Source organism: Sus scrofa, chromosome 8, assembly GCF_054392235.1.
Source record: "Sus scrofa isolate SSC_HxYL_T2T_F1_AM1 chromosome 8, Sscrofa_HxYL_maternal_Yorkshire_Landrace_v2.0, whole genome shotgun sequence".
NCBI lineage: Eukaryota > Metazoa > Chordata > Mammalia > Artiodactyla > Suidae > Sus > Sus scrofa.
In genome coordinates, this window is record NC_139390.1 from 138,160,483 (window position 1) to 138,187,750 (window position 27,268).

A 27,268-nucleotide genomic window follows, 5' to 3' on the forward strand; every position below is an offset into this window, starting at 1 on the left:
CCTTTTCCTGCCTCAAGAGAACCCTGAAGGCAGGGGCATTTCTTTCTTTTTTTTTTTTTTTTTTTGTCTTTTTGCTATTTCTTGGGCCGCTCCCTCGGCATATGGAGGTTCCCAGGCTAGGGGTCGAATCGGAGCTGTAGCCACCGGCCTACGCCAGAGCCACAGCAACGCGGGATCCGAGCCGCGTCTGCAACCTACACCACAGCTCACGGCAACGCCGGATCGTTAACCCACTGAGCAAGGGCAGGGACCGAACTCGCAACCTCATGGTTCCTAGTCGGATTCGTTAACCACTGCGCCACGACGGGAACTCCGGCAGGGGCATTTCTTACTCATGTCCGCGTGTCCAGCACTTAGCAAGTCAGGTGCTGAGAGCAGGCTCTTGATAAAGAGCTGCTGAATCCACGACTGGGGAGAGGACAGCCCCCAAGGCGCTCTCTGTTCTCCTCGTGGGTGCTCACCTATACCTGCAAGTGTACTGTGCCCTGATGTGGCTCAGACGAGAAACAAGAGTGAGGTCACTCGGACCTAAGAACTGATGGATATAAAGGGAAAGACAGGTCAGCAGCAGGGGCCCCCTGATGCAGACACATCTGTCCCTGGGCTGCATGGCTCCTAATGGATCCTAAGGGTCCCCAGCAGAATGTACTGTATATCTGAAGGCCTAGAGTAGACGCTCCCTGCAGACAGCGATTCCTGTCTGCTCTGCTCACTGCTGCATCCATGCACCGAAAACAAACTTTGGTGCCAGGAAAGTGCTCCACACACAGGGCTGAACGATGGCGAAGCGGTGATCGAAATCCTTGCGGCTGACAACCTATTACCTAGAATAACAGCTCAGAGATGGACGTCGTGAAAATGTGCAGAAGTAAAGAAGTTACTTCTCCACCAGGACTTTCTTAAGAGAGGCCATACCTCGGGAATTGCTTTTTTCAAATGTGCTGGAAATGGGGCATTTTCTAGGTGATATTCCTCAAATAGCAAAACCTATCAGAAATGGGAGCTTTTCAAGGAGTATGACCAAATTAAAAGGAAAAAAATACTAGGCAAATGCGAAAGGGGAGAAAATTCTATCTTCATCTTAAAAACACCCGCATGGAGTTCCCATTGTGGTGTAGCGGAAACGAATCTCACTAGGAACCATGAGGTTGCGGGTTTGACCCCTGGCCTCACTCAGTGGGTTGAGGATCTAGCATTGCTGTGAGCTGTGGTGTAGGTCACAGATGCAGCTTGGATCTGGCGTAGTGTGGCTGTGGTGCAGGCTGGCAGCTGTAGCTCTGATTCTACCCCTGGCCTGGGAACCTCCATATGCTGTAAGTGCAGCCCTGAACAAGACAAAACAAAAACAAAAAACAAAAAAACACCTGCATGAGAGAGGAGAGATCAAGGTGGCAAAAGAGTAAGACGTGGCACTCACCTTTTCCCATAAACACACACACAAACCATCTACATGTAGAATGATTCACACAGAATATCTACTGAACACTCGCAAAGACTGGAAACCACCAAAAAGGGCAAGAAACCCTCCACATAATGGGGTAGAACGAAAGGGGAAAAAAGCGAGAGAGAAAAGGAATCCAGATGGGACGAGCACTCTGAGAGGGAGCTGTGAAAGGGGAAAGGAACCCACACCCTGGGGAGCCACCTAACTGATGGGAAGATCAGCCGAGATGGAGGGACCTCAAGGCGCAGCAGCTGGACCGAGGAGGGCAGAGCAGAGAGGCACATGGGCCATGGGTACCACTGCCCCGACACCACAGCCTGAGATGCTCGGAAGGGGGCTCAGGCTCCAGAGGTTAGTTCTGGGGAAAGGACTCGTGCTGGCTGTGTGGAGACAGCCTGAGGGGCTTGAGTGGTGTGCCAAAGGCTGGGGAACAGAGCGCCACAGCTGAGAGAACCTGGGAGGAGGTCTGGGCCCACAGGAGAAGTGAGGCACCCTTGCTGGGGAAGGCAAGAGGAGGAAGGGTAGACCGCTATAGGAATATCTCTGCGCATGTGTGGACTCTCGGAGGGTGCAGCTGTGGACGACAAGTCACCTCACACAAGGGCTACAGGCAACGGGCTCCTCTTGCCCAGGATGTGGGTGGCAGCACCTCCTGTGCAGGCTAAGTGCAAGAGGGTGCCTCTTGAGTGGTCTACAGGCAGTGGGGGCAAACCACCACAGTCAGCTCAGACTCTTTTCTGAGGGGTAGGGGTGGGTGGAATGTGTTTGAGCCTGTATGACTACAAGGCTAAAACAAGCAGATATAGGAAGGAGTTAACATACTTGAAAAACAGGGCAACCATAAGTCAAAATCAAACAATACATTCAAAAAACTAAAAAAACAGGACACAAATATAAAAGAAAATCATCCAACCAAAAAAGAGAAAGGAACAAAGGAGAAACACAGAATCAACTGGAAAACAAGGTTTCAAATGGCAATAAATTTATCAATTATTACCTTGAATGTCAATGGGCTGAATGGTCCAATCAAAAGACATAGAGTGGCAGACTGGATAAAAAAATATAAGAGCCAACAATATGCTGCCTATAAGAGACTGGCCTTAGGGCAAAGGACACATAAATTGAAAGTGAAGGGATGGAAAAAGATATTTCAAGCAAATGGAAAAGAAAAGAAAGCAGGAGTTGTAATACTCATATAAAACGAAATAGACTTTAAAATGAAGGCCATAAAGAAAGACAAAGAAGGACACTATTTAATGATAAAAGGATCCATCCCCTTCAAGAAGAGGCTATTACACTTGCCAATATATATGCCCCTAATATAGAAGCACCCAGATATAAACAACAAATACTAACAGACATAAAAGAAGAAATTGCTAGGAATACAATAGTGAGAGAATTTAACACCCCTCTCACATCAGTGGACAGATTCACTAGAAAGAAAATCAATTAGGCAACAGAGATCCTAAATGACACAATAAAGAAGTTAGACTTTTTAAAGTTAGATATTTTCAGGACATTACTTCCAAAAAATGTCAGAATGTACATTTTTCAAGCACACATGGAACATTCTCAAGGACTGCCCAGACACTGGGGCACAAAATTAACCTCAACAAATTTAGGAGTACAAAAATTATTTCAAGTATCTTCTCTGACCACGAAGGCATGAAACTAGGAATCAACCACAGGAAAAGAAATGAGAAAAAAACTGACTACATGGAGACTGAACAACATGTTACTAAAAAAAACAGTGGGTCAGTGAGGAAATCAAAGGGAAACTAAAAAATACCTTGAGACAAATGATAATGAAAACACAACCATTCCAAATCTATGGGATGCCCCAAAAGCAGTTTTTTGAGGGAAGTTCATAGCAATACAGGCCTTCCTCAGAAAAGAAAAACCTCAAATCAACAACTTAACCTACCACCTAAAAGATGAGAAAAAGAAGAACAAACAAAATCTAAAGTCTGCAGAAGAAAGGAAATCAAAGATCAGAAAGGACATCAATAAAATAGAGATTCAAAAAACAACAAAAAAAATAAAAATAAAACCAAGAGCTGGTTCTTTGAAAGGGTAAATAAAATTGATAAACCTCTGGGAAGATCACCAAGAAGAAGAAAGAATTAAATAAATAAAATAAGAGCAGTTCTTTAGTGGCTCAGCAGTTAAGGAACCCAACTAAGATCCATGAGGATATGGGTTCGTTCCCTGGCTTCACTCAGTGGGTTAAGGATCTGGCATTGCTGTGGTGCAGGTCACAGGCGAGGCTCGGATCCTGTGTTGCTGTGGCTATGGCATAGGTCAGCAGCCTCGGCTCTGATTCAACCCCTAGCCCAGGAACTTCCATATGCAGCGGGTGCGGCCCTAAAAAGCAAAAAAAAAAAAAAAAAAAAAAAAAAGAGAGAGAGAGAGAAAGAAATGAAAAGGGAGAAATCTCAACGGATACTGCAGAAATACAAAAAAAAAAAAACCTAAGAGAATACCATGAACAACTATATGCCAACAAATTTGACAACCCAGAAGAAATGGACAATTTCCTAGAGACATACAGCCCACCAAAACTGAATCAAGAAGAAGATCAATTGAACAGTTTTATCACTAGAAATGAAATTGAATATGTAATAAAGACACACCCCATAAACAAACGTCTATGACCAGATGGCTTCACAGGTGAATTCTACCAAACATACAAAGAACTTATATCCATCCTTCTTAAACTTTTCCAAAAGGCTGAAGAAAGAATAATCCCAAAGACATTCTATAAAGCCACCATCACCCTAATACCAAAACCAGACAAAGATACTATCAAAAAAGAAAATTATAGGCTAACATCTTTGATGAATGTAGACACAAAAATTCTGAACAAAATTTTAGCCAACCAAATCCAACAACATATAAAAAAGATCACATACCACAACCAAGTGGGATTCATCTCAAGTTCACAAGAATGGTTCAATATATACAAATCAATCAATGTCACACACAACATTAACAAAAGTCAAGTCAAAAACCACATGATCATCTCACTAGACGCAGGAAAAGCATTTGACAAAATTCAACATCCATTCATGATAAAAACTCTTTCCAAAGTGGGTATAGAGGGAACAACACCTTAACATAATAAAAGCTATTAATGACAAACCCACATAAAATGCAATACTCAATGGAGAAAGCCTGAGAGCCTTCCCACTAAAATCTGGAACACGACAAGGATGACCTCTCTCATCACTTTGTTCAACATAGTACTGGAAGTCCTGGCCACAGCAATCAGACAAGCCAAAGAAATAAAAGGTATCCAAATTGGAAGAAAAGAGGTAAAATTGTCACTCTATACAGATGACATGATATTACACATAGAAAACCCTAAGGACTTCATGCAAAAACTATTCAAACTGATCAATGAATTCAGCAAAGTAGCAGGATACAAGATTAACACTCAGAAATCAAGTGGCATTTCTGTAATATTAACAATGAGATAAGAGAAAAGGAATACAAAAATGTAATACCTTTTAAAATCACACCCCCCCAAAATTAAATACCTAGGAATAAACCTGACCAAGGCGAAAGACACATATGCTGAGAACTATAGAACATTCATCAAGGAAATTAAAAAGGATTCAAAGAAATGGAAAGATCCTCCATACTCCTGGATTGGAAGAATTAACACTGTTAAAATGGCCATACTGCCCAAAGCAATCTACAGATCCAACGCAATCCCTACCAAATTACCCAAGAATGTTTCACAGGAATCCAAAAATTTATATGGAAGCACAAAAGACCCAGAATTGCCAAAGCAATCCTGAGGAACAAAAACCAAGCAGGAGGCGTAACTCTCCCAGACCTCAGGCAATATTACAAAGCCACAGTCATCCAGACAGTGTGGTGCTGGTACCAAAACAGACATACAGACCAATGGAACAGAATAGAGACCCCGGAAATAAACCCAGACACCTATGGTCAATTCATCTTTGACAAAGGAGACAAGAATATAAAATGGGAAAAAGAGAGTCTCTTCAGCAAGAAAAACTGGGCAGCTGCATGTAAATCAATGAACCTAGAACACACTCTCACACCATGCACACAAATAAACTCAAAGTGGCTTAAAGACTTAAACATAAGACAAGACACCCTCAAACTCCTAGAAGACAATATAGGCAAAACTGGGAGTTTGTGGTTACTAGATGCAAACGGTTGCATTTGGAGTGGATAAGCAATGAGATCCTGCTGCATAGCACAGGGAACTGTATCTAATCACTTGTGATGGAATATGATGGAGGATTATGTGAGAAAAAGAATGTATATAAATGTATAACTGGGTCACTTTGCTGTACAGCAGAAACTGGCAGAACACTGTAAATCAAAGATCATTTAAAAAAAAGAAAAAAAATTGAAAGAACCAAAAAACCACCTGCACACGGATTCCGTTTTTCAGCAGCTTATGGGACAGATGGGCAATTTCAATTCACAAAGTGGGGGAAAGAATTTAGCTAGAGACAACTGCTTTCATTCTTGATATCACTGTTAGAGATCCCGATGAAGGTGGAAGGTATGTGGTTCTAGAAAGTTCTTGTTTACTGAAATGCCAGGACACTGTGTTACACAGGAGAATGGACTTTGCCTCTGGTTCCGCTGGCTCGGCCCGTTTTGTGTTATTAGGCATATCTAAATTTCTTCAACACTCTAAAATATTGACCCTATATTCTCTGTAATTATCTTTCTGTGTTGCCCAACCAGCAGACACCTGGACTTCTAACTATTCCTCAAAAAAGCAGAAATATGCTAATGACTTCAGTTGAAGGATCAAATCACCAGACCGATGCACACAGTTTTTGAAAAGCCGAAGTCACAGCCAAAGGTAAACAAAGACATAACTTAATTTTGGAAATTATTTAAATTAGACGGATCATTACCTTGCAATGCATGGCGAAGGTGCCTGGGCAACTCGGGAAGAAGTCTTGAAGAAGTGTTCGTTGAGAGTTCGGGAATACTTTATTGCTATATCTTTTTTACAACGAAACATCGCCATGTTCAAAATGGACTGGCAGCGCATGCTGGGAACAAAACACAAGCTGAAGTCAAGAGCTGAGGTATCACTACCACTGAGAGCCACCCAACCCTTCTCACACCGTCAAACACATTGCGTCCTCCTCGTCGACCCAAGGAAAAACATCTCAGTCTCACTGCGCTGTTCCCGCTAGCATCCCGAGTTATCTTAGTGGAAAAATACAAACCCACAACGACATAATTTAAGTTACAAGACCAAAGTCTCCATGGACTCATCCGTAAAATGGCAGGAGAGGCCCTTTTGTAATAACTACCTAGCAGCGAGGTTAACCCCTTGACCACCCATCCAACCACTTTCTGGTCCTGATGCACCTGTCGTCATAATTTTCCCCTTACCAGATAACAACATCTTACATCAAAGACGCAAAACTAAACGCAACACTCTTTAGACAAAGAAAAAACTATACACACCATAAAACAGCAAATATTTTCTCCTGTGTTGGTGTTGTGGCATCTGAGAAGGATTTTAATGACATTATGGATCTATAGGAAAATAAGAAAGAATCTCAGGTTAAAAAAAAAAAAAGGCAGTCAGAAAATCCCAGACACAAAGACACTGTCCTGGTTTTACACTGATTTTTCCTGAAGATGGGATGACATGACAGCGACAGAGAAGAAAAATGAGGCTTCAGAGCAACAACTCAGACCATCCAGAAAATTAGGCGAGGACAGGCCTCTTCTCTGACCTGTGTACCTGCTTGAAACCTAGCAGACTTGTTTCCTTACTGCGCCCCTGATGAAGGGCAGGCAGTAAACAAAGACGAGAGGGCAGCTGCTAAGAAAGCCAAACTGGAAAAACCAACCCTCTGCCTGGAGGGTTTGGCATTTCACGGTGCACTTGGCGACACGAGGCAGCTGGCCCAGTTATGCTGTCCTCGCATTTCATCCAGAAAACAATTTTAGTTGACCAAAAAAAACAAAAGAAAGTTCCGGGATCAGTACCTTTTTCAAGGCTCGCCTTTGTCACGCTGTCTCCGTGGGCCAGCTCCAGCGGATGAGCGCGCCAGAGGTGAGGACGGAGAGGTACTGGGAGGGGCGGGTAGGGGGGACACTCACTTGATGAGGTCGAGGGTCTCCGAGTAGATGGAGTAAGCGGACCGGGACGCCGGGCTCTCCGACTCCACGGCGATGCCACACTCGATGAAGGCCAAGGCGGCTTCCAGGTACTTGAACGCCTTCCCGACCTTGTCCGTCTGCCGAGGAGCAAGGTCACTGTTAAGCCTAACACGGCCTTTTAGGTTCTCACCCGCTTTCTTTACAGTAACCCCCCTGCGCCGTCTTAGTCTAATGATGGCTGGGAAGGTGGAGGACAAACTCAAAATAGTAACCAAAGCCCGTCAGCTCTGACCCACTGAAAACCTTCTTTGAGGAGTTCCCGGCATGGCTCAGTGGTTAACGAATCTGACTAGGAACCATGAGGCTGCAGGTTCGATCCCTGGCCTCGCTCAGTGGGTTAAGGATCCGGCGTTGCTGTGAGCTGTGGTGTAGGTCGCAGATGAGGCTTGGATCCTGCGTTGCTGTGGCTCAGGCGTAGGCCGGTGGCTACAGCTCTGATTCAACTCCTAGCCTGGGAACCTCCACATGCCGTGGGTGTGGCCCTAAAAAAGACAAAATAAATACACAAATAAATAAAAATTTTCTTTTAGCAGAAATTCAGCAGGAAATAGAAAACAATCTTGTAATAAGACTATGCTCTCAAGAGTTCCCTGTGGCCCAGCAGGTTAAGGATCCAGTGTTGTCACCACAGTGGTGCAGGTTCAGTCCCTGGCCTGGGGAACTTCTGCCTGCTGTGGGAGCAGACAATCAATCAATCAATCAATCAATCTTTTAGAAATTCAGCAGTAGAGGGCCTTACTGATTTGCTGCACTGGTGGGAATTTAACTCTTCAAATTGACTTACTATCATCTCCTTCATGGAAGTTCCAAAATTTATAGTGGTTTTTGGGTAGAAGCAAAAGAGACTATAGAGAAGCAGTTTGCCAGAATCCACTTCCCCTCACAAAAGCACTGTGTAAGGTTAACCATGGATTTCTTCCAGTGTCCACCCTGTATCTCCCGAGACCGCGTCAGGGCAGTAGAGTTCTAACGTCCTTACTCAACGACGAGGCATGAAGAGAGGTCAAACACACTCCCCTTTCTATTCAGTTGTGCACTAGAGTGTTTGGAAAGCGAGACGGACACCTCCGAGACACTGTGCAATTAAAGGAGAATTTTCATGAAGCGGCTTGCCGTTCATGTCTCGGGGTCTACACTGGCATATTCTGAGAGTGGAATGAGCTAATATTTATTAAAGCAGGATGCAACAGGCACAGGAAGGGAGCAAGAAAATGTGCTTAGTAAAGATGAAAAGCAACCCCAAACAATGCACCTGGAGAAATAATCTTGTTTGAATAACCAGAAAATCTAGGACTGAAAGTGTTCGTTCAATGTCAAGAAAAGTTTTAGGTAACCAAGTACTGAATATTTATACTTTTTCAAAGATCCAAAGATTCATCCAGGTCTAGCAACAGCCTTGGAGAAGTGAAGAGGTTGGGAAGATGCTCTTATCTGGGGCGACCCGATCTGGCCCAGGACATGGACGCACAGGGTCACTTGAGAGCCGACCCTTGATGTGTCATTAGAGATGACGCCTGATGCGTCCCTGACCCTCTCAGAGCATCCAGCCCGGGAAAGACTCCAGACACTTTTACCCCCGTGAACAGGGACCTGATAACAGGGTCTCGCCCAGCGTTCCCTGGCCTGAGAACAGATGCCAGTCTACAGACCGGGGCTGAAGAACACTGGGCTGGGTTTTGGCAGCCACCACAGGCCGATCGGATTCGATCCCCGTGGCTCTCCAGAGTTTGTGGTTAGATCTGCACGTGGCAGAACAAGGCAACCTGTGCTGTTCTCCTGTGGTACCAAGCTCGACATACGCTATCTGCAGGGGTTTAGGTTTAGAGAAGACACCACGTAAATAAAAGCCCCAGCCTGGGATGTTTACATATGACAAAGGGCAAACATTATCTAATTACAGTGCAGCAAAGAAGTAAAAGCATGCTTAATCACGCTGTTTAACAAAATTACCACCTCCCGGCAAGTCCAACAGCCACCGGGTAAAGAGAGTTCCTTTCTCTAAAGCATGTTTACCAGCAGTGCAACTGTCCCCTTCATCTCGAAATGTCACCAGACGGCACCGGTCCACTGCTCCCTGTCAGGTCTCTCCAGGGCTTTAAGGTCATTTTGGAAGGAAGACAGGCTGCCTCACTTTTTGAAATGTTGCAGGGTGAAGACACACCAATCAACTTTTTTTTTTTCTTTTTTAAGGTCGCATCCTTGACATAGGGACATGCCCAGGCTAGGGGTCAAATCAGAGCTGCACCTGCTGGCCACAGCCACACCTGCAACCTACGCCACAGCTCATGGCCACACTGGATCCTTAACCCTCTGAGTGAGGCCGGGGATCAAACACATCTCACAGACACTATGTCAGGTTCTTGACCCGCTGAGCCAAAATGGGAACTCCACAAATCAACCAACTTCCGATAAAGAGCTATTTTTCACATGCAAGGAATGGATTCAGTGGGACGAGGAAGCCGTCCTCGTGTGTGTCAAACAAAACACGAGCAGGCAGATCAAGCTGCACGGACCAAGAGGAAAACTTGTCACTAGCACGTGGTCTATCTGCTCATGATCCGATTGAAGGCATGAAGCCAAAATAATTCCCCTGCACGTCTCGTTCATTGTGATCCTACTTGCGGTGTGGACACTGGACCAACGTCAGGTCCCACGCGGTCCTGCCTCCCGCCTCCCCCCCCCCCCATTAGTGATACGGAAAACGGCAGAATGAGCCGGCGGACGGGTCCTCGGCAAACAGTCCGCCAAAGGGAGAAAGAGCCAAGACTGACCACTAGTTCTGCTTTGTCCTTCAACCTTTTGGCCTCCTTCATGTGAAAATCTGCTTGTTGTCTGCAAGAAAAGAAAAGATCCAGCGTGGGTCACAGGGACCTAAAATTCCTGGACTGGAGCAAGATGACAAAAGAGAATAGAGGGGGAAAGGGATGGGGGCGGGGGGGGCACAGACGGGGCGGGGGGCAGGGGAAGGGAGACGAGAAGCAGCGGCCAGTCTTACTTGTCAGACTTCACGTGAGGCTTCCCTGGTTTGGAGTTACCATTTGGCAAACAAGGCACTGGGAAACGGTTTGCAGTATCTCCAGAAGATCCCTTTGGAAAAAAGCATCAAACAGATCACATTCTAGGACTTAAGAGCAGTGACCTAAACGTACCATCCCTCCAAGTTAGCCCAGAACAGTGGCTCACAAAAGAGGAGCTTGGTCCAGCATGGTCCCAGCTAGATTCAAACCAAACTGTAGGTTTTTGGGGTTTGCGTCGTTTTTTTGCTTTTTAGAGCTGCACCTGAGGCCTATGGAAGTTCCCAGACTAGGGGTGGAATTGGAGCTACAGCTGCCGGCCTACGCCACAGCCACAGCCACAGCCACGTGGGATCTGAACGGCATCTGTGACCTACACCACAGCTCGTGGCAACACCGCATCCTTAACCCCCTGAGCAAGGCCAGGGAGTGAACCCACATCCTCACGGGTGCTGATCAGATTCGTTTCCGCTATGCCACAGTGGGAACTCCCATCAAAAGCAGCTGTAGGTTTTGGTTGTGTTGGGGACACAAAAAAGTCCTAAGACAAGAATGTCCAAGAGAACAGAGTGGCAACAAAGCCAAATTTAACATTTTCTCTGAGGCAACACACACACACACACACCCACCCTAGATTAACAGGAAGAAAGGAATTTGTATTTGAGAAAATGGGTAATGTTTTTCCCATCATAACCAATAATGAAAGTATTTCAGATCAAACATCCAAACCAAGAACTAATCAGGGTAACCATTTTTTTTTTTAACTGCAAAACACCAGATTTTTCATCTCTAAACCACTTTAAAGGAGCAGCAACAGCTACCTAAATTTCATATGACAGAAACTATCTTTTCCTCTCCCTCTAAAAAGTAGAGCACAGATAACCCACTACCGCCTCATTAAATGGTGATGAATCGTTCCGAGGTACCAGCGTCAAAATCTCCGCTGTGCATTGAACGTAAAGAAACAGCCACTAGTGCATGACTCGCTCGGCTTCCGCTCCTTACTCTGTGTTCTGTAGAGCTTCCAGAGCCCTTCCCGTCCACTTTTCTGTGCTTGGAAACGGAAGAGTCTTTGTGGATGCCCTTGCTACTACTGGCACTTTTGGGAGGGTCCTGGCCACAGGCGTCTGCTTCCTGCCTCGGCCTCTTTTGTGCAGGTTTGGCTGGCTTCTGGGAGGACGAGGATGAGACAAGCGGAGGGGGAAGCGGCTCCTTCTTGGAGGGCTCCGAGGAGGGCCGAGGCGTTCTGGAATGAAACATCGTGCAGAACTGAGCTGAGGTCGAACACGAGCTGCATGACGTAGCTGTATATTTACAAGGACAAAATGGCCATTGACACAAAAGATGAACCCTCTCAGAGCAGGCAACCCACGTGGGCAGAAAGGCCACATTTCAGTGTCCTTTTTTATTGCATGCCTTAGAAAACTCTAGTCCTGGAGTTCCCGTCGTGGCGCAGTGGTTAACGAATCTGACTAGGAACCATGAGGTTGCAGGTTCGATCCCTGCCCTTGCTCAGTGGGTTAACGATCCAGCGTTGCCGTGAGCTGTGGTGTAGGTCGCAGACCCAGCTCGGATCCCGCGTTGCTGTGGCTCTGGCGTAGGCCGGTGGCTACAGCTCCGATTTGACCCCTAGCCTGGGAACCTCCACATGCCGCAGAAGCGGCCCAAAGAAAATAGCAAAAAACAAAACAAAAACAAAAACAAAAAAAAAAAAGAAAACTCTAGTCCTATCCAGGAGTACTGAATGAAGCTGCTGAATTTGTTACTAGGCGTGCAGGGTCTGCCCAAGGCCTTCCCTTCACCTAACAACCGAGCCGCTCTGAGGAGCTGCTGCCCGTCTAGCACCTTCTCAGACAGGCCCGGCAGACGCCTCTTCTCCAACCTTTTCTCTCCCTCAAGTCTCTGGTGACTCCTATATGGTGACACTATTCACTTGTTTTTGCCACGTCTTTCTGTGCTTTTCTTTTCCTTGTCTTTTTAGGGCCGCACCTGCAGCATATGAACGTTCCTGGGCTAGAGGCCGAATCAGAGCTGCCACTGCCGGCCTACACCACAGCCATGCCGGATCCTTAACCCGCTGAGAGCGCCCAGGGATCAAACCCACATCCTCTCGGACACTGTGTTGGGTTCTTCACCCACTGAGCCACACTTCCTTGTGCTTTTGTTAAATCCAAGTTTGCTGCCAAATGAACTGTTCAGTTCCCTAAGGTCTCATGGAGAAAAGGAGCATAGAACAAACTCAGCCGTATCATCTCAACGAGCCCTAACGAGTTTACGACGCCCTCATTCTAACGCAGAAGATTTGAAACATTTTTGCCACATTAAGATCCCGGAAGACTCGATCCCTTTCCAGGCTGTTCCTAATCTCTGTTCTCATTTTGTTTTTTGAGTTTTGGGGTTGCCCCTCAGCATATGGAGCTCCCAAGCCAGGGATCACCTCTGAGCTGCAGCTGTGACCTAAGCCGCAGCTGTGGCAACACCAGATCGTTAACCCGCTGTGCCGGGCTGGGAATCGAACCTGCGCCCCAGCACTCCCAAGATACCACTGACCCCACTGCGCCACAGCCAGATCTCCTCTGTACTCACTTTGACTTAGAAGGTTCTTTGTGGGAGGATGAAGCTGATGACTGTGATTTGATTTCCTTCTCCAGTCTGGTTTTCTTGCTCTCGTGATCTCTTTCTGATTCGCCCTATTATTGCAGAATAACAGAGTCAACTGTTACATAGTCGTACGGACAGAACAGGAAAAAATATACAGCAAAGGCAATGAAAGTAAGAACGCAGCCTTTTGGAAACAGCTCCACACACAGCAACCTTCTAAGTACTTACACCGGGGAGGGGTGTGGGGCGCAGGCCTGTCAGGCACAACCAGGTAGATGGATGTGATTTGTACTGAGCTAGAGTTTTGCACGAGGAAGGGCTGTTCGAGGAAAAGGACGAGGTCTGAGAAGGGAAGAAACTGGGTTTTTCTCAACCTAGGAAGAGAACGGTGGAGTTTTCCCAGGACAACGGGGATACCAAGTTGACAGCAAGCCCAACGCGGTCTGGACGCAGGTGCCGGCCCCCTGGGGAGGAGGAGCCACTGGCTCTCCAGCAAGGACAGCGCGGGACGGGGGCGAGTCCTTCAGCTGCCGGGGTGCGTGCGGAACTGCACTCCTCTGACTGTCAGCTCGCCCAGACCGAAATCCGGGACGCCACCAGCCGATCTAGGACAATTCCTAAACAAACCTCCCGAAATCCTCTTAGAGGCTTCAAGGGAAACAAACAACGCCCTTGCAATGGTCCCATCGGCGGAGGCCCCTCCACCGCAGTCTCTCCTCTGCTATCCGAATTTCTCCCCGAAAAGTGAATACATTGAGATGTGCGGGCTCGAGCTCTGCCCAGATGCGGACGAGAGGCCTGGCCCTGCTCAAAAGGAGGGAGAAAGCAAAGACGTGGCCTCCATCCAGCCCGGCACAAACTCCTGCACAAAACATCGCTCTCTCGTCTCCAGATGAAGCGCTCAGGGTGGCTCACAAGGATACCTGTTTCTAACCTCTTGGCAAGCACACGAATGAGCGCATTTAGCAAGAAGGGAAGATCCAGGTAGCGACGTTAAATCCAAGGGAGGCTGGTACCCACGGGAGGCCAATCCCGCACCGTCTGGCCCACTGCACCTGGGGACACGTGCACACGGCTGGCCACAGGGACAAGCCCCGTTGTGCCAAAAAGGAGGAGGTAGGCACGTGTCTACTGATTCAAGGCTGACGTGGTAACATTTTAGATCTGGTGGAGTAAGTTATCAAAATTATTTTTCACTGGTGTGTTTTCTTCCTTTTTGTATTTTTAATGTGGCAACTAGCAAATTTAAGATGACACAGGAGTTTCCGTCATGGCGCGGTGGTTAACAAATCCAACTAGGAACCATGGGGTTGCGGGTTCAATCCCTGGCCTTGCTCAGTGGGTTAAGGATCTGGCGTTGCTGTGAGTTGTGGCATAGGTCACAGGCTCGGCTCGGATCTGGCACTGCTGTGGCTGTGGTGTAGGCCAGCAGCTGTAGCTCCAACTCAACCCCTAGCCTGGGAACCTCCATATGCCACAGGTGCGGCCCAAGAAATGGCAAAAAGACAAAAAAAAAAAAAAAAAAAAAAAATTAAGATGACACAGCTGACTCATGCTATGTTTGTATCCACCAGCCAGCACGGTTTCACCCGCTTTTCCAGCAGTGATCTGCAGCGTGGACCTGGACCTTCCAATGAGCCAAGGCAAAGAAAGACGGTCAGGTCAGACAGGAAGCCAGGAGTTGCTCAGAAACACAACCGTTCATCACGGAAGGTTGGAAAAGAGGCTCCTAAGGGACGGCGTGAGGCGAGAACACGGGATGGGAGTGAGCAGCTCACCCGCAGGCCCAACTGAAACACAACAGGGAGCTCCCCGCAAGGCCGACGGGGAGGGCCAGCAGCACAAGCCTGGAGTGTGGCTCAGGGAGAGAGCGTAGGCCCTGGCCCAGGCCAGGGGGGTCTGCCCGGCCTGGAACTCACCCTCCGCTCCAGCAATTCATCGGTGGTAACGCTTGAGAGGCCCTCAGTGTGGCCAGAGAAACAAGAACAAGGTGCAAACGGCTGATTAAAGCTGAGCCCTCCCACTAAGGTACCCCCTGTCATGCCCCCATGACCAAGGGTCTCTGTTACGGCGGCCCCAGTGAATCCCCTCGAGGTTTATTTACTTATGTAGGCCTTTTTAGGGCCACACCTGTGGCATATGGAGGTTCCCAGGCCAGGAGTTGAATCAAAGCTATAGCCGCCAGTCTACACCGCAACCATAGCAATGCCAGATCCTTAACCCACTGATCGAGGCCAGATGGATGCCAGTTGGGTTTGTTATTGCTGAGCCACCAGGGGAACTCCCAACTCTGAGTTTTAGATTCAAGGCCAACCCGCTGGCCCAATGAGCACGGCAAGAGGATAGGGAATTTATCTTTGGCAAAAGCCACAGAATTTGCTAAAATACCCAAGTGGATACTAACTTGTACATAAAGTACTTAGGAAGATATACTTTTTAAAGTGGAAGGCATATAAAAATAAAATAAAACAAAATATGTATATATATATATATATATGACTGGGTTACTCTGCTGTTCAGCAGAAATTGGCACAATATTGTACATCAACTATATTTTTTAAAAAATACATTTTAAAAACTTCACCATAAAATCAGCTTCAAATGTATTAATTGAAGGAGGGGGAAGGGAGGTATTTCCAGTTAGCTCGTGACACACGCGTCCCCAGGACAAAGCTAAACATCAATGGTCCACAAAGTTACTTCCTAAAAACACACCAAGTACCGGCAGTGGAGAAACAGTTTTGTCTGTCCATCTTCGTGCTGCTGCGGACATGCCAGTGATGACCAGAAACCAAGCAGCAGACCTTGTACACCACACATGAAAATAAGGTGCAGAGTCAGCCAATCCTCACAAACTGGTTTTAACTTTGGCTTGTGCCAATTGGTGACTCAAGAGAAGAGCCCCAAGCCAAGAATCGCCAAACACGCACTTCCGTGCTGCTCTAACAACGGTGTTGGCGCTTCCTGGAATAATATGCTTTATATGGACTAGCATCCATGAGCAGCATCCACGGAGCAGCTCAGAAGCCGATGACATTCTGTGAGCTGCCGGAAAGTGAGCCATCAGGCCTCTGGGCCTGGGGTTAGGACTCGTACACTGTGCACCTGGAACCCTCTCGTCTTTGGAGCAACAGTCCCACGGGTGTCCCCAGAGCTGGCACTTGCGTGTCTGGCAGCTGGCACGGAAGCAGGCTGCACTACAACCTAAGTGGATGGATTTAGCAAGAGGCCATCAGGGAGGGAGCCATCTGATCCTCGGGGGAGGAAATGCAGACTTGAATTCCGAGGCTGGAAAATAGGAGGCAAGGAGTTGTGGAGATTTTTCTGGGGCAAGAAGTCATCTGAGGAGTTCTCGGCGTGGCTCAGAGGAAACAAATCTGACTAGCATCCATGAGGACGCAGGACTGATCCCAGGCCTCGTTCAGTGGGTTAAGGATCCGGTGCTGCCATGAGCTGTGGTGTAAGTCGCAGACGTGGCTCGGATCCCAAGTGGCTGTGGCTGTGGCCGGCAGCTGCAGGTCTGATTCGACCCCTAGCCTGGGAATCTCCATATACCGCAGGTGCAGCCCTAAAAGGCAAAAAAAGGAAGCCAAACAAAACCTGAGGTGTGAGTGATGTTCTCTCTTCAGGAGGGGAAAAAAAGGAGTCTCCTCTGCCCCACGGCTTATTCAGATCAACTCCCATTTCCGGGACCCCTACCTAAGGTCTGGGTCCTGGAAGCACCCTGTTTCCAGAAGGACAATGTCTCGTGGGGGCCACACCTCCAACAGGAGGCCGCAGCCGACGACCTGCTCTCTCGACTTGTTTGCTTTTCTTAACCTGCTGGGTCAGGCAGCCTTGGATTATCTGCCAGATGCCGCTCCACCTACAGAGTGGAGCAAAAGGGCAAGAATGAGGACCATAAAAGGAAGAGCTGGGCCGGAGCTGGGCCGGGCCGGTTTCTGCAGGGAAGGCCTCCGGGGCAGCCCAGCGCCTGTGCTAGCACCTGACTCACCACCTAGGAACTGCAGCTAAGTGGGGGTGAAGGCGGCTTTTTCCGACTGACACGTGGGGCTAACCGTCTGCTCAGCATTTGGTCCTGATGGGGAGAGATGAGAAGCATCGGGGAAGCGGAGGAGCTGGCGGTGGGGCACGGGTGTGGCCGGAGCAGGGACAGAGCAGAGGGGCTGCACAAACAGCCAGTCAGGACACTGACCCTGAATGATGAACCTGGGGCCTTGCTCCAGGAATCCTGCGGCCACGCCCGCCCCCCAAAAGTGGTGTGAAAGAAAGCGAAGATCCCCAGACTGGGAGGAGTCGGCACAGCGGCGCTGCAGGCCTGCTTGTGCAAAGAGCATGACGTGAGAACCTTTCTGGAACCCACGTGTGAAAAGCGGCGGCTGAACAGGAGCCGCGGGAGGCCTCGGCCCTCCAATTCGAAGCTCCATCCTCCTCTGACACACGGAAGCAAAGGAGCCTGGGGGCACAGGGAACGCAGCAAACGTGGGGCACCCTTTGGGGAAGTTCAGGTACTTTTCCAGGATGTGCCTCTGCAGGAAGTTCGTTAAGACATGACAGGGCAAACAAGCCCAAGCTGACACCAAGAATGAGGGCGGGGACTTACTGGGCAGACAGGTTACCTTCCCTGGCATAAGAACAGCAGAGAAGGAAAATGAACCCATTTCTCCCCCTTCCTTTTGGCGAGGGGATACATGGGCATCAGACTGGCCCCCAAAGAGCTCTTTAGTGACGCTCTTAGGGTAACTAGCAGGCACGAAGAAATTAGATGTAAGTGGCTCTAGGAAATTATAGGCATGACTTTTCAAACCCCTGATTTGAAGGATAATAGCTGGGAATGTTGACCTGGAGAAACAACCCGAGAAAAAAACAGCTCTTGGATAGAAGGGAAGGTCGGAAACAACCATCAAGCAAAAAAACTGCACACTTTCCCACCACATCCTGTAACTTCCCTCCTTATCCTTCAAAACACACATAAACAATGGCACTGAAATATGTTTCCAAAAATGTCCAAGCTTCTGGGTCAGTAAAGCAGTTATTTAGAAAAAGGAGGGGAGTTCCCGTCATGGCACAGGGGTTAATGAATCCGACCCTGGCCTTGCTCAGTGGGTTAAGGATCCGGCGTTGCCGTGAGCTGTGGTGTATGTTGCAGACGCGGCTTGGATCTGACGTTGCTGTGGCTGTGGTCTAGGCCGTGGCTGCAGCTCTGACTGGAGCCCTAGTCTGGGAACCTCCATATGCCTCGGGCGTGGCCCCAAAAAGACAAAATAAATAAAATAAGATGTCTCAAGGCTGTGTTAACCCTCTGAAAACATGTGTTAAATTTTGTGCCAAAAGAGGAACGAGTCTTTAAATAAATCCCACTCATGTGCAGGAGCAGGTGCATTGGTCAACTGCTCTCACTACATCCTCATGGAGCTATTTCTAGTGTTCCCACTTAGTAGGAAGAAAATAATTAAGTCTTCACGATCCAAATTTGGGGGAAAGCTCCCAAGCTCGTCATGGGGGGCGGGGGGTGGCCAAGGTGCGCTGAGCAAGGGGAGTCGGGGTCCCGGCGGGAAGAGGGAGCCTGCCCCTTGGGAAAGAGAGACCCCGGGGTCATGACGAGCAGCGTTAAGACCACTTAGAATCACAGGAAGTAAAACCAGTGATACTGGCTCTCTGGTCATGAGAGAAGTATACAGTTGGCCAATGTTTATATTGATCTGAAAGCTTTCTAAAGTGTCGTTTCTAACTGGCGACATATTTCAGACCAGGAGTTCCCGCTTGTCTAGATCTGCGATGTCTAAATGCACCATGCTGGACAGATTTCTCGGTCCAAAGAACCAACTGTGTACCATCCTGGCTCAGTGATAAGGTTCTGCTCCAAAGCCTGAGGCACTGGGATTACCTGAGGATCTAGAAAATGCCAATGGGAGTGTGGGGAGTTGGGGGTGGCACACATCCTGCCGCCAGTCCGAAGGGATCCCCTGGGGACGGAGTGAGCAGCCAGGGTCTGCAACCACGGATTCCCATCCTGACCCTGTCAGCCCCACAGCAGCGAGGCAGACGGTTCCCAGGGCCGGCTCGCAGCTGCCTGCCAGAGCTCTAAACAAGGATGCACTTGTCCAAGACGAGAGGGCCATCACTTCTCCATCATCTGAACGCAAGACAAATGAGCTGCCCTCGGAGAGCTCAGCCAAGGGCTGGGAACGGCTTTCAGAGGGCACAGTTCATGTACTCAACAGGGACAGCGGCGTTTCCCTTCCCGGAGCTGCAAGCAGAGCTTCTAGATCTGCACTGAAGTATGGGCGGGCACTGAGAAATGTCTGCGGAGCCACAATTTCCATTTGGTGCCTAAACACTTTTCTGTTTTGCTTTTTAGGGCTGAACCCGCAGCACATGGAGGTTCCCAGGCTAGGGGCCTAATCGGAGCCACAGCTGCCGGCCTACACCACAGCCACAGCAACGCGGGATCTGAGCCGCGTCTGCGACCTACGCCACAGCTCACGGCAATGCCGGATCCTTAACCCACTGAGTGAGGCCAGGGATTGAACCTGAATCCTCATGGATCCTGCTGGATTGTTTCTGCTGCACCACAGTGGGAACTCCCCATGAACACTTGAGAAGCTAATACTTCTCCCCACACCAGCAGATGAAGGTCAGCAGGCGATACTATGGTAGCTGGGATGTAGAGATAAAAAGATTTCCCAGGAGGAGGTAAATGATTGTATTTCTGAAGCCTTCTCAGCTATATTAGATACGGGCACCTCCTGCCTAGCCTGGCCCATCACGATTTTCTCCATCAAGTTTTACACTGCGTTCCCCGCCCCCCCACTTTTGACTGCACCCACAGGATACGAAGTTCCTGGGCCAGGGATCAGATCGGAGCTGCAGCTGCAACCTAGGCCACAGCCTGATCCTTAACCCCCTGCACCAGGCCGAGGACCAAACCCAGGCTGCTGCAGAGACAACACTGGATCCTTAACTTCACACACACACACCATCTTAAAAGTTATTGGGCAAAAGAATATGCCCTGTTCCAGGTGAAACAGCACTTCCAATTAGGGCTCAGTCCTACCCCACTGGGCCTGACCACTGCAGTTAGGGTGGCAATACACACCCTGTGCCTCACTCGACAAGGTTCTGGAGAAACCACTGCTCTTAACTACTTCCTAAAGTCATGTTATATTTTTAACCTAGTGGAGGAATCCGTTGAATCCTCCACTAGACATGACAGCAGACCTCACGACCTCTTTGTCCTTGTCATTCCTTACTCAACTTGCACAACGGAGTAAGAAGTTTTCTTTAATGTCTTTATAGGAGTGTTAAAGTGTTTATTCCGTCTCAGCAGGAAAGAGTGGGCCCTTCTCATGCCTTTCACTCTGAATCCTGGGCAGGCTGACTTGGGAGCGTCACTGGGGGGAAAGCTCACTCATCTTTCGTCACCAAGAAGCAGCAAAAGACACATCAAGAGCACAATGGTGCAGAATAAAGGACGAAAGGAGATCGCTTGTAACTGTGTGTCCAAGTAACAAAGGTCTCAGACAAGGCAGGGAATTTTTGTTCTTATTATGTTCATTCCTTCAGTGACGCTTTCAAACACTGCCGTGAGTAAAACGACAGATTTTCAGTGCTTCACCCAACAGCCCACATTACTCAAAAAGATGTCCTAACTATATAATAGTAGCTCTAAACCTTTTTTTTCAAAACGCTCCTGCTTATTAGTATAAGTCATTCATGGAGATCACCGATTATAAACCTGGTGGGTTTCAAATTAACGAAGTGTTAGGTGGCCATGAATTAAAATATAGACGCAATATCAGACTAGGGGAGCAAAATTTCGTGTCTTCTGTCAGTAATATCGGAATCAACATTTCAGTTCACCTAAGGTTTAGATTTCTATGGCAAAAGGAGTGGGCCAGGTGGTAAATACCAACGGCATCGGAAAAGAGAAAAATGTACTCTTAAATGCTGTATTATTCTAAAGCAAGATGTTCTTTTCAATGACTGTCTCACCTCTTCTTCAAACTAGCAAGACTGAAGGTATCTGGCATCTATCGATGCCTAACTGCAGTGAAAGAGGAACTCTGGTTTAGGAGTCAAGGCTACATCCAATCCCAAGATTCCCAGCCTCTTCTAGGACCACTCCGGGTTACAATCCAGGGCCAAAGACAGCCCCAGGCGCAGGGCAGGTGTGGCCCACCCTGAGCGGGCAGGTCAGCTCCTCACACTCACCTTTCTCTTTTTGGCCAACTTGCTGGCGGGGTCTGAGCTTCGCTTCTCAGGATCGGGCTTCTTCGCGGCCACGGGCGGTTTGTCCTCCGGCTTCTTGGGGCGGCTGGCCTTCCCGGGGGGCTGGGGGACCCGGGAGAGGAGATCCAGGGTGATCTTCACCATCAAGCTTTGCGGGGGCGGAGTGTCCCTGAGCGGGGAGAGCAGCTTGGTGTCCCGCGAAGGCCCCGGGGGTCTGTCCTTGCGGCGGTCCTCCTGCACGACCACGGCCAGTCGGCAGCCACTAGTCCTGGCGCCACCGCGGGCGGGGCCCTGGCTCTGCGTCAGGGGGACGAGCGCAAAGTGATCGGGGCTCCCGTCCTCTGCTGCCTCCTTCGGGGGCGCCTTCGGGGGGTCGGCGGGGCCGCTCCGGTGCTTCTTCCGCTCACCCGGGCCAGGGGCAGGCGCAGGCGCTGGCGGCTTGGGCTCGCAGCTCTCGCCGGCGCGCGGCCGCCCTTTCGTCTTGACCTTGGGCTTGTCTTTGGAGGGCTGGTCTTTGGAGCCCAGCTGGCTCTCCGCTTGTACGCAGGCGCGCGCGTCCGCAGGGGCGGAGGGCTTGGCGGGTTTTTTGGGCTGTTTGGTTCCCACGGTTTGCCTCTGCGGGGGTTCCTGCTGGGCGGGGGACTTCTGACAGGTCCTCTTGCCCGAGTGGGGGCCTTCGGAAGGGCCCCGGGGGCCTCGGCTGGAGCTTTTGGGGGCAGGCTCTTTGGACTCCGAGCGCTCGTGACCCGCGGGGGCGCTGTCGCCGCCCTTGCCCTTATTGTCCGCGTGCCGAGGCGGGGGCTCGGCGCTGCCCGGGGCCTCGGCGGGCACCGGGGGCTGGCTGACTTTGGTCAGCCAGTTGTCCAGCTGCCATTTGTTTGTTGTCGGAGGCTCGGGCTACAAACAAGGAAAAAGAAGGGTTAACCGACCAATGACAATGCTCCTCTTCCGGGCTAGTCACCCAATCCCACGGGACTGCCCAGGAGATGCAATCACTCCAAACACGCAGCTCCTCTTGACCTTCCTGGGATCATAGGTCAAATTCTATAACAATTAACCTTTTTTTTTTGGCTGCGCCTAGGGCCTGAGGAAGTTCCCAGGTCAGGGATGGAACATGGGTGGCACAGAAATTCCAGCCACAGCAGTGACAACCCTAGATCCTTAAACTGCTGAGCCACCAGGGAAGGGCACAATTAACACTCCCCCACCCCCTTTCCTTGTTAGGGCCACCCCTGTGGCATATGGAAGTTCCCAGGCTAGTGGTTGAATGAGAGGTGCAGCTGCCAGCCTGGGCACAGCAATGCAGAATCCCAGCTGTGCCTGCGACCTACCAAAGCTCACAGCCAGCGCCAGACGTGTAACCCACGGAGTGGGGCCATGGGTGGAACCTAGCATCCTCACAGAGACTAGCGGGTTCTTAACCCTCTGAGCCACAACAAGAACTTAACTCTTAAACAAGCTTCCAGTATTTTTGCACTACTGGAATTCTGCCGTAGCAGACACTGACCCATGTTGACCACTGGCAAATGGTTAGAAATCTGTGTAACCAATATTTTGTTCTACTGGTACTCACAGTATAATTCAAACGGAATTGAGTTATTTTGGCTTGTAAACTACTCTATCAGAAAATAATAGGGAAAATGAAGAATAAAAAGAGTTCTTTTATCAAAGGTTTTCAGGTGATTAAGAAACCAAGTCTTAGTGATTGTGGATGGGTTTCATCCTTTATTCTTTTTTGATGTACCTTTCAACTGCAAATGCCTTCCTTCAAGACTTGATTTCATTTCTCTTATTTACTTAATGACTTCATTTCTCTTATTTATTTATTTACATGCCACGGTTTTCTGTTCATCACTGACATACTATGTACTGATTTTCAAATTTTACACCTGGGTAAAAAGCGCCAAGTGAGGTCACTTGAGCCAACCATTAATTGTGTAACCAATATCGTCCCCTTTGTGGCTTGTGGTGCAGCGGAAACGAATCCAACCAGGAACCATGAGGTTGAGGGCTCGATCCCTGGCCTCGCTCAGTGAGTTAAGGATCTGGCGTTGCCATGAGCTGTGGTGTAGGTCGCAAATGTGGCTCAGATCCCATGTGCTCTGGCTGTGGCTGGTAGCTATAGCTCTGATTTGACCCCTAGCCTGGGAATCTCCATAAGCCGAGCGTGCGGCCCTAAAAGGCAAAAACATGAAGTCTCTTATTTGAGGCAATCTGGCCTGAAATAGCACCTATTTTTCTAAGACGCACAGGGAGGCTTGAGAGCACACAATTAAGAGTAGTGAGATTATACTGATTATCTGTGCAACTCGGCAAATAAACAGAAGTTCTGACTTCTGCTTACTGTGGAAATCTTGGTTGCTAACTCACTATTGATGCAACACACTTTCTCTCTCTTCAACTGAGCTATTATATCTTATTAAGAATGAGAAGAATGTCTTGGGAAGTTCCCTTCATGGTGCAGTGGTTAACAAATCCAACTAGGAACCAGGAGGTTACGGGTTCGCTCCCTGGCCTCGATCAGTGGGTTAAGGATCCGGCATTGCCGTGAGCTGTGGTGTAGGCTGCAGGCGCGGCTTGGATCCTATGTTGCTGTGGCCCTGGCGTAGGCCGGTGGCTACAGCTCTGATTCAACCCCTAGCCTGGGAACCTCCACATGCTGCGGGACCGGCTCTAGAAAAGGCAAAAAGACAAAAAGAATGAGAAGAATGTCTCTATCTCCAAATTCCACTATTATGTCTTGAACACAGTGGTGTGCATGAAATATTTGAGCATTCCCATAGATATATTACTGTAACTATAAATTTTATGCTATTTGGAAAAACATTAGTGTCTAATAGAGTAAGCAATGATTATACTTTTAAAAAGGGCATTATATGACTGGTATGCTACATGTTTTTCTTAAGATCCATTCTGAGAGGTTTTTTTCTAGGGCCACACCCGCGGCACACAGAGCCACAGCCACAGCCAACGCCCAATCTGAGCCACGTCTGCAACCTACACCACACCTCATGGCAATGCCAGATCCTTAACCCACTGAACGAGGCCAGGGATCGAACCCGCAACCTCATGTCGGATTCGTTTCTGCTGCTCCACAACAGGAACTCCAATTTTGAGAGTTCTTTTGTGGCTCAGTGGGTGAAGGATCCAATGTTGTCGCCACAGCGGCTCAGATCACTGCTGTGGCACAGGTTTGATTTGATCCCTGACCCCTGGAACTTCCACATGCCACATTCGAAAAAGAAATTTAAAAAAAACAAGAGAGAAGAAAAAGATCCGTTCTGACACGTGGTTTGTATGAATGACTAAATCATTTCCATAGCACATCGAGAAGTTAATCAAACGATATTCCACATAGGATTTAACTAATTAGATTATGGATAAAAAGATCCCTCCATTAGGGGACTATATTTTACAGAAAAGATTGCTAACCATTTCCCCAAGTGGAATATCCCAAACAATTCAACTCTATAAAAACATGCAAACTTAATGCATTTAAGGTATCTTATGCGGATGGGACGTAAAGGCTTTGGGGCCAGGAAAAAAGGTTAGGTGATGAAATGACCAGGTAGCTCTTTTGGGGCTTAGTGTGATTATAACGAAACAGAACTGAGAGAAACTTTAAGGAACTAGGGAGGATTATACTTTGGCCAGAAAGAGGGTTACGGAATTTTTTCCTGCTTAAGACAGCATATCTTCTTTATAGCTCCCTCGAGATCAACTCGATACCCAGGCTCTCATCCGAATCTCAGAACAGGGAGGGAGCGAAGAAGGAGCTATTCTAACAAAGTCCTAGGCACTTTTTTCCCCACTGTATATTCAGTATTCTAACAAGACAGAATGACTGTTCAGGGTAGAGGCAAGATTAGCACACAATACCTGCTTGTCAGGTAGTATTATTTCCCACAAAGATTTGAGGACGAAGTCATACTGGTGGTTAACAGACTGGGGACGAGGCATGAAGATACGTCACTGGTCAATTGCCTCAAGAGCTGAATTCCTGAAACCCTCTCTCCCAGGAACGGTACAGAGATCTCTCGCCAGGGCTGTGCTGACAACTGCACGGCAATCCCTGACACGCTTGCTCTACAGAAGGGTATTTATTTATGCGTGAACCGAAAGGGACGGTCATTCCTGGTATCAAGAACATCTGCTTCCCGCCACCCCAAAACAGGGCAGTTTGAGATACATTTAGTAGTCCCTAAAGGAATGTCCTGATTACAGAAATAAAACATGCTCTTTCACTGTGGTACTGAAAATGTCCAGAAGGGAAGCAGATGGCCTGATTGCAGGGCAAAACCGAGTTGGTGTGCCCGGACGAGGGGCGAGGGTAGGGGTGAGCCTTCCTGTACACCCACAGAGACGTAGAATGGACAGAATTCCTTTAAGATCAGGTATTATTTGGGCGTTGGATGGGGGAAAGTCGTGCCTAAGGGATTGATAAACAATCGATGTTAAGATGAACTTGAAGAGCCTTGGTGGACAGGATGGAGATTTGGACTTTGATTTCCTCCTCAGCCTTTCCTCATGCCCCAGCCCCAGCCTCCCAGGGCTGCATCAACCCAAACAAAAAATATGATTAATTTCCATTAAGCACTTTAGTAAGAGTTTGGCTGTACAGCCCCTTAATTCTAACATCTCAAACTGGCAAAAGTGCATGCATTTTAGAATGAATTATGACTCTGAATAAAAAGTTTTAAGATGCGTTCCCGTCATGGCTTGGTGGTTAGCGAACCCAGCTAGCATCCATGAGGATGCGGGTTCGATCCCTGGCCTCACTCAGTGGGTTGACGATCCAGCATGGCTGTGAGCTGTGGTGGAGGCTGCAGATGCAGCTCGGATCCCACGTTGCTGTGGCTCTGGCGTAGGCTGGCGGCTACAGTTCCAATTGGACCCCTAGCCTGAGAATCTCCATATGCCGCAGGTGTGGTCCTAAAAAACAAAACAGAAGACCGAAAAAAAGGTTCTGAGCCCTGCACAATATATGCCTACTTTTTTTTGGTAAAATATCATAGTTGTAAGGGAGTAGAGTCCAAAACTTAAGAGAGGAGGAGTGTATGGTGTAGTAAGAAGAAAAGGCTTCTGAGTGAAATGGCTCAGATTTCAATGGTTTCGATCGAAGGGCTACTACTTACTTCCTTACAGATGAAAAGAAAGTTCCCAGCCTTCTAGAGGTGATGGAGGGTTGCATCACATAATGCACAAAACATGTACCAAGAGCTTAATGAGTAATCAACCACAGTAGCTTACTACCGAAGAACTGGACAATGAATGGATTAGAAAACCAAGCAGATCCCTGAATCAACTGAGAATAGAATCCGTTTCCCCTGAACTTTACTTAAGCAGTAAAGAGGTGATGCGTCCCATGTATTCTGAAAAGCTGAGATTCACATGCTGACTCACACAATAAAGCAGAGAGTGGCTTTTCCCCAAGTTCACCGCCAGCCCACTTGGCACATGTGTCACATCTCAGATCTCGTGAGATCATTAGACTACTGTGTCAAATGAATTTAAAATGGGGGTTTAAGGAGCAAATTTCTCAGCATTAGAAATAGAATGAAGAAAAGGGTGAGAAAGATAAAACTAGGATCCATGACCTATTATGGAATGCATGTACCTTTCATCAACTAACACAGATTTACAATAATTCAGGTATTTTATTTAAAAAGGAAAGAAAGGCTATTCAATACCTTAAGGGAAAATTACAGGTTTAAAATCTAGTCAAAGATAAAGTATGTCTGAGGAAGTCAAGCCTTGACACGTAACATACAAAACTATACTCAAGTCTAGATTTGCA

At 48.2% G+C, this 27,268-nt stretch overlaps 1 protein-coding gene across 43 annotated transcripts in view; it reads right to left on the reverse strand.

Annotated features, from left to right (window-relative positions):
• AFF1 (ALF transcription elongation factor 1) overlaps positions 1-27,268 on the reverse strand; it is a 195,997-nt gene that overhangs the window by 6,964 nt on the left and 161,765 nt on the right. For all 43 annotated transcript variants that reach the window (XM_084973570.1, XM_084973567.1, XM_084973568.1 and 40 more), the window contains 8 exons: positions 21,454-22,368; positions 13,225-13,328; positions 11,644-11,884; positions 10,620-10,711; positions 10,396-10,456; positions 7,565-7,701; positions 6,920-6,991; positions 6,355-6,495 (listed from right to left, as the gene is read on the reverse strand). In XM_084973570.1, the coding sequence (XP_084829696.1) occupies positions 6,355-6,495; positions 6,920-6,991; positions 7,565-7,701; positions 10,396-10,456; positions 10,620-10,711; positions 11,644-11,884; positions 13,225-13,328; positions 21,454-22,368 (1,763 nt within the window). The remainder of the gene's footprint in view (positions 1-6,354; positions 6,496-6,919; positions 6,992-7,564; positions 7,702-10,395; positions 10,457-10,619; positions 10,712-11,643; positions 11,885-13,224; positions 13,329-21,453; positions 22,369-27,268) is intronic.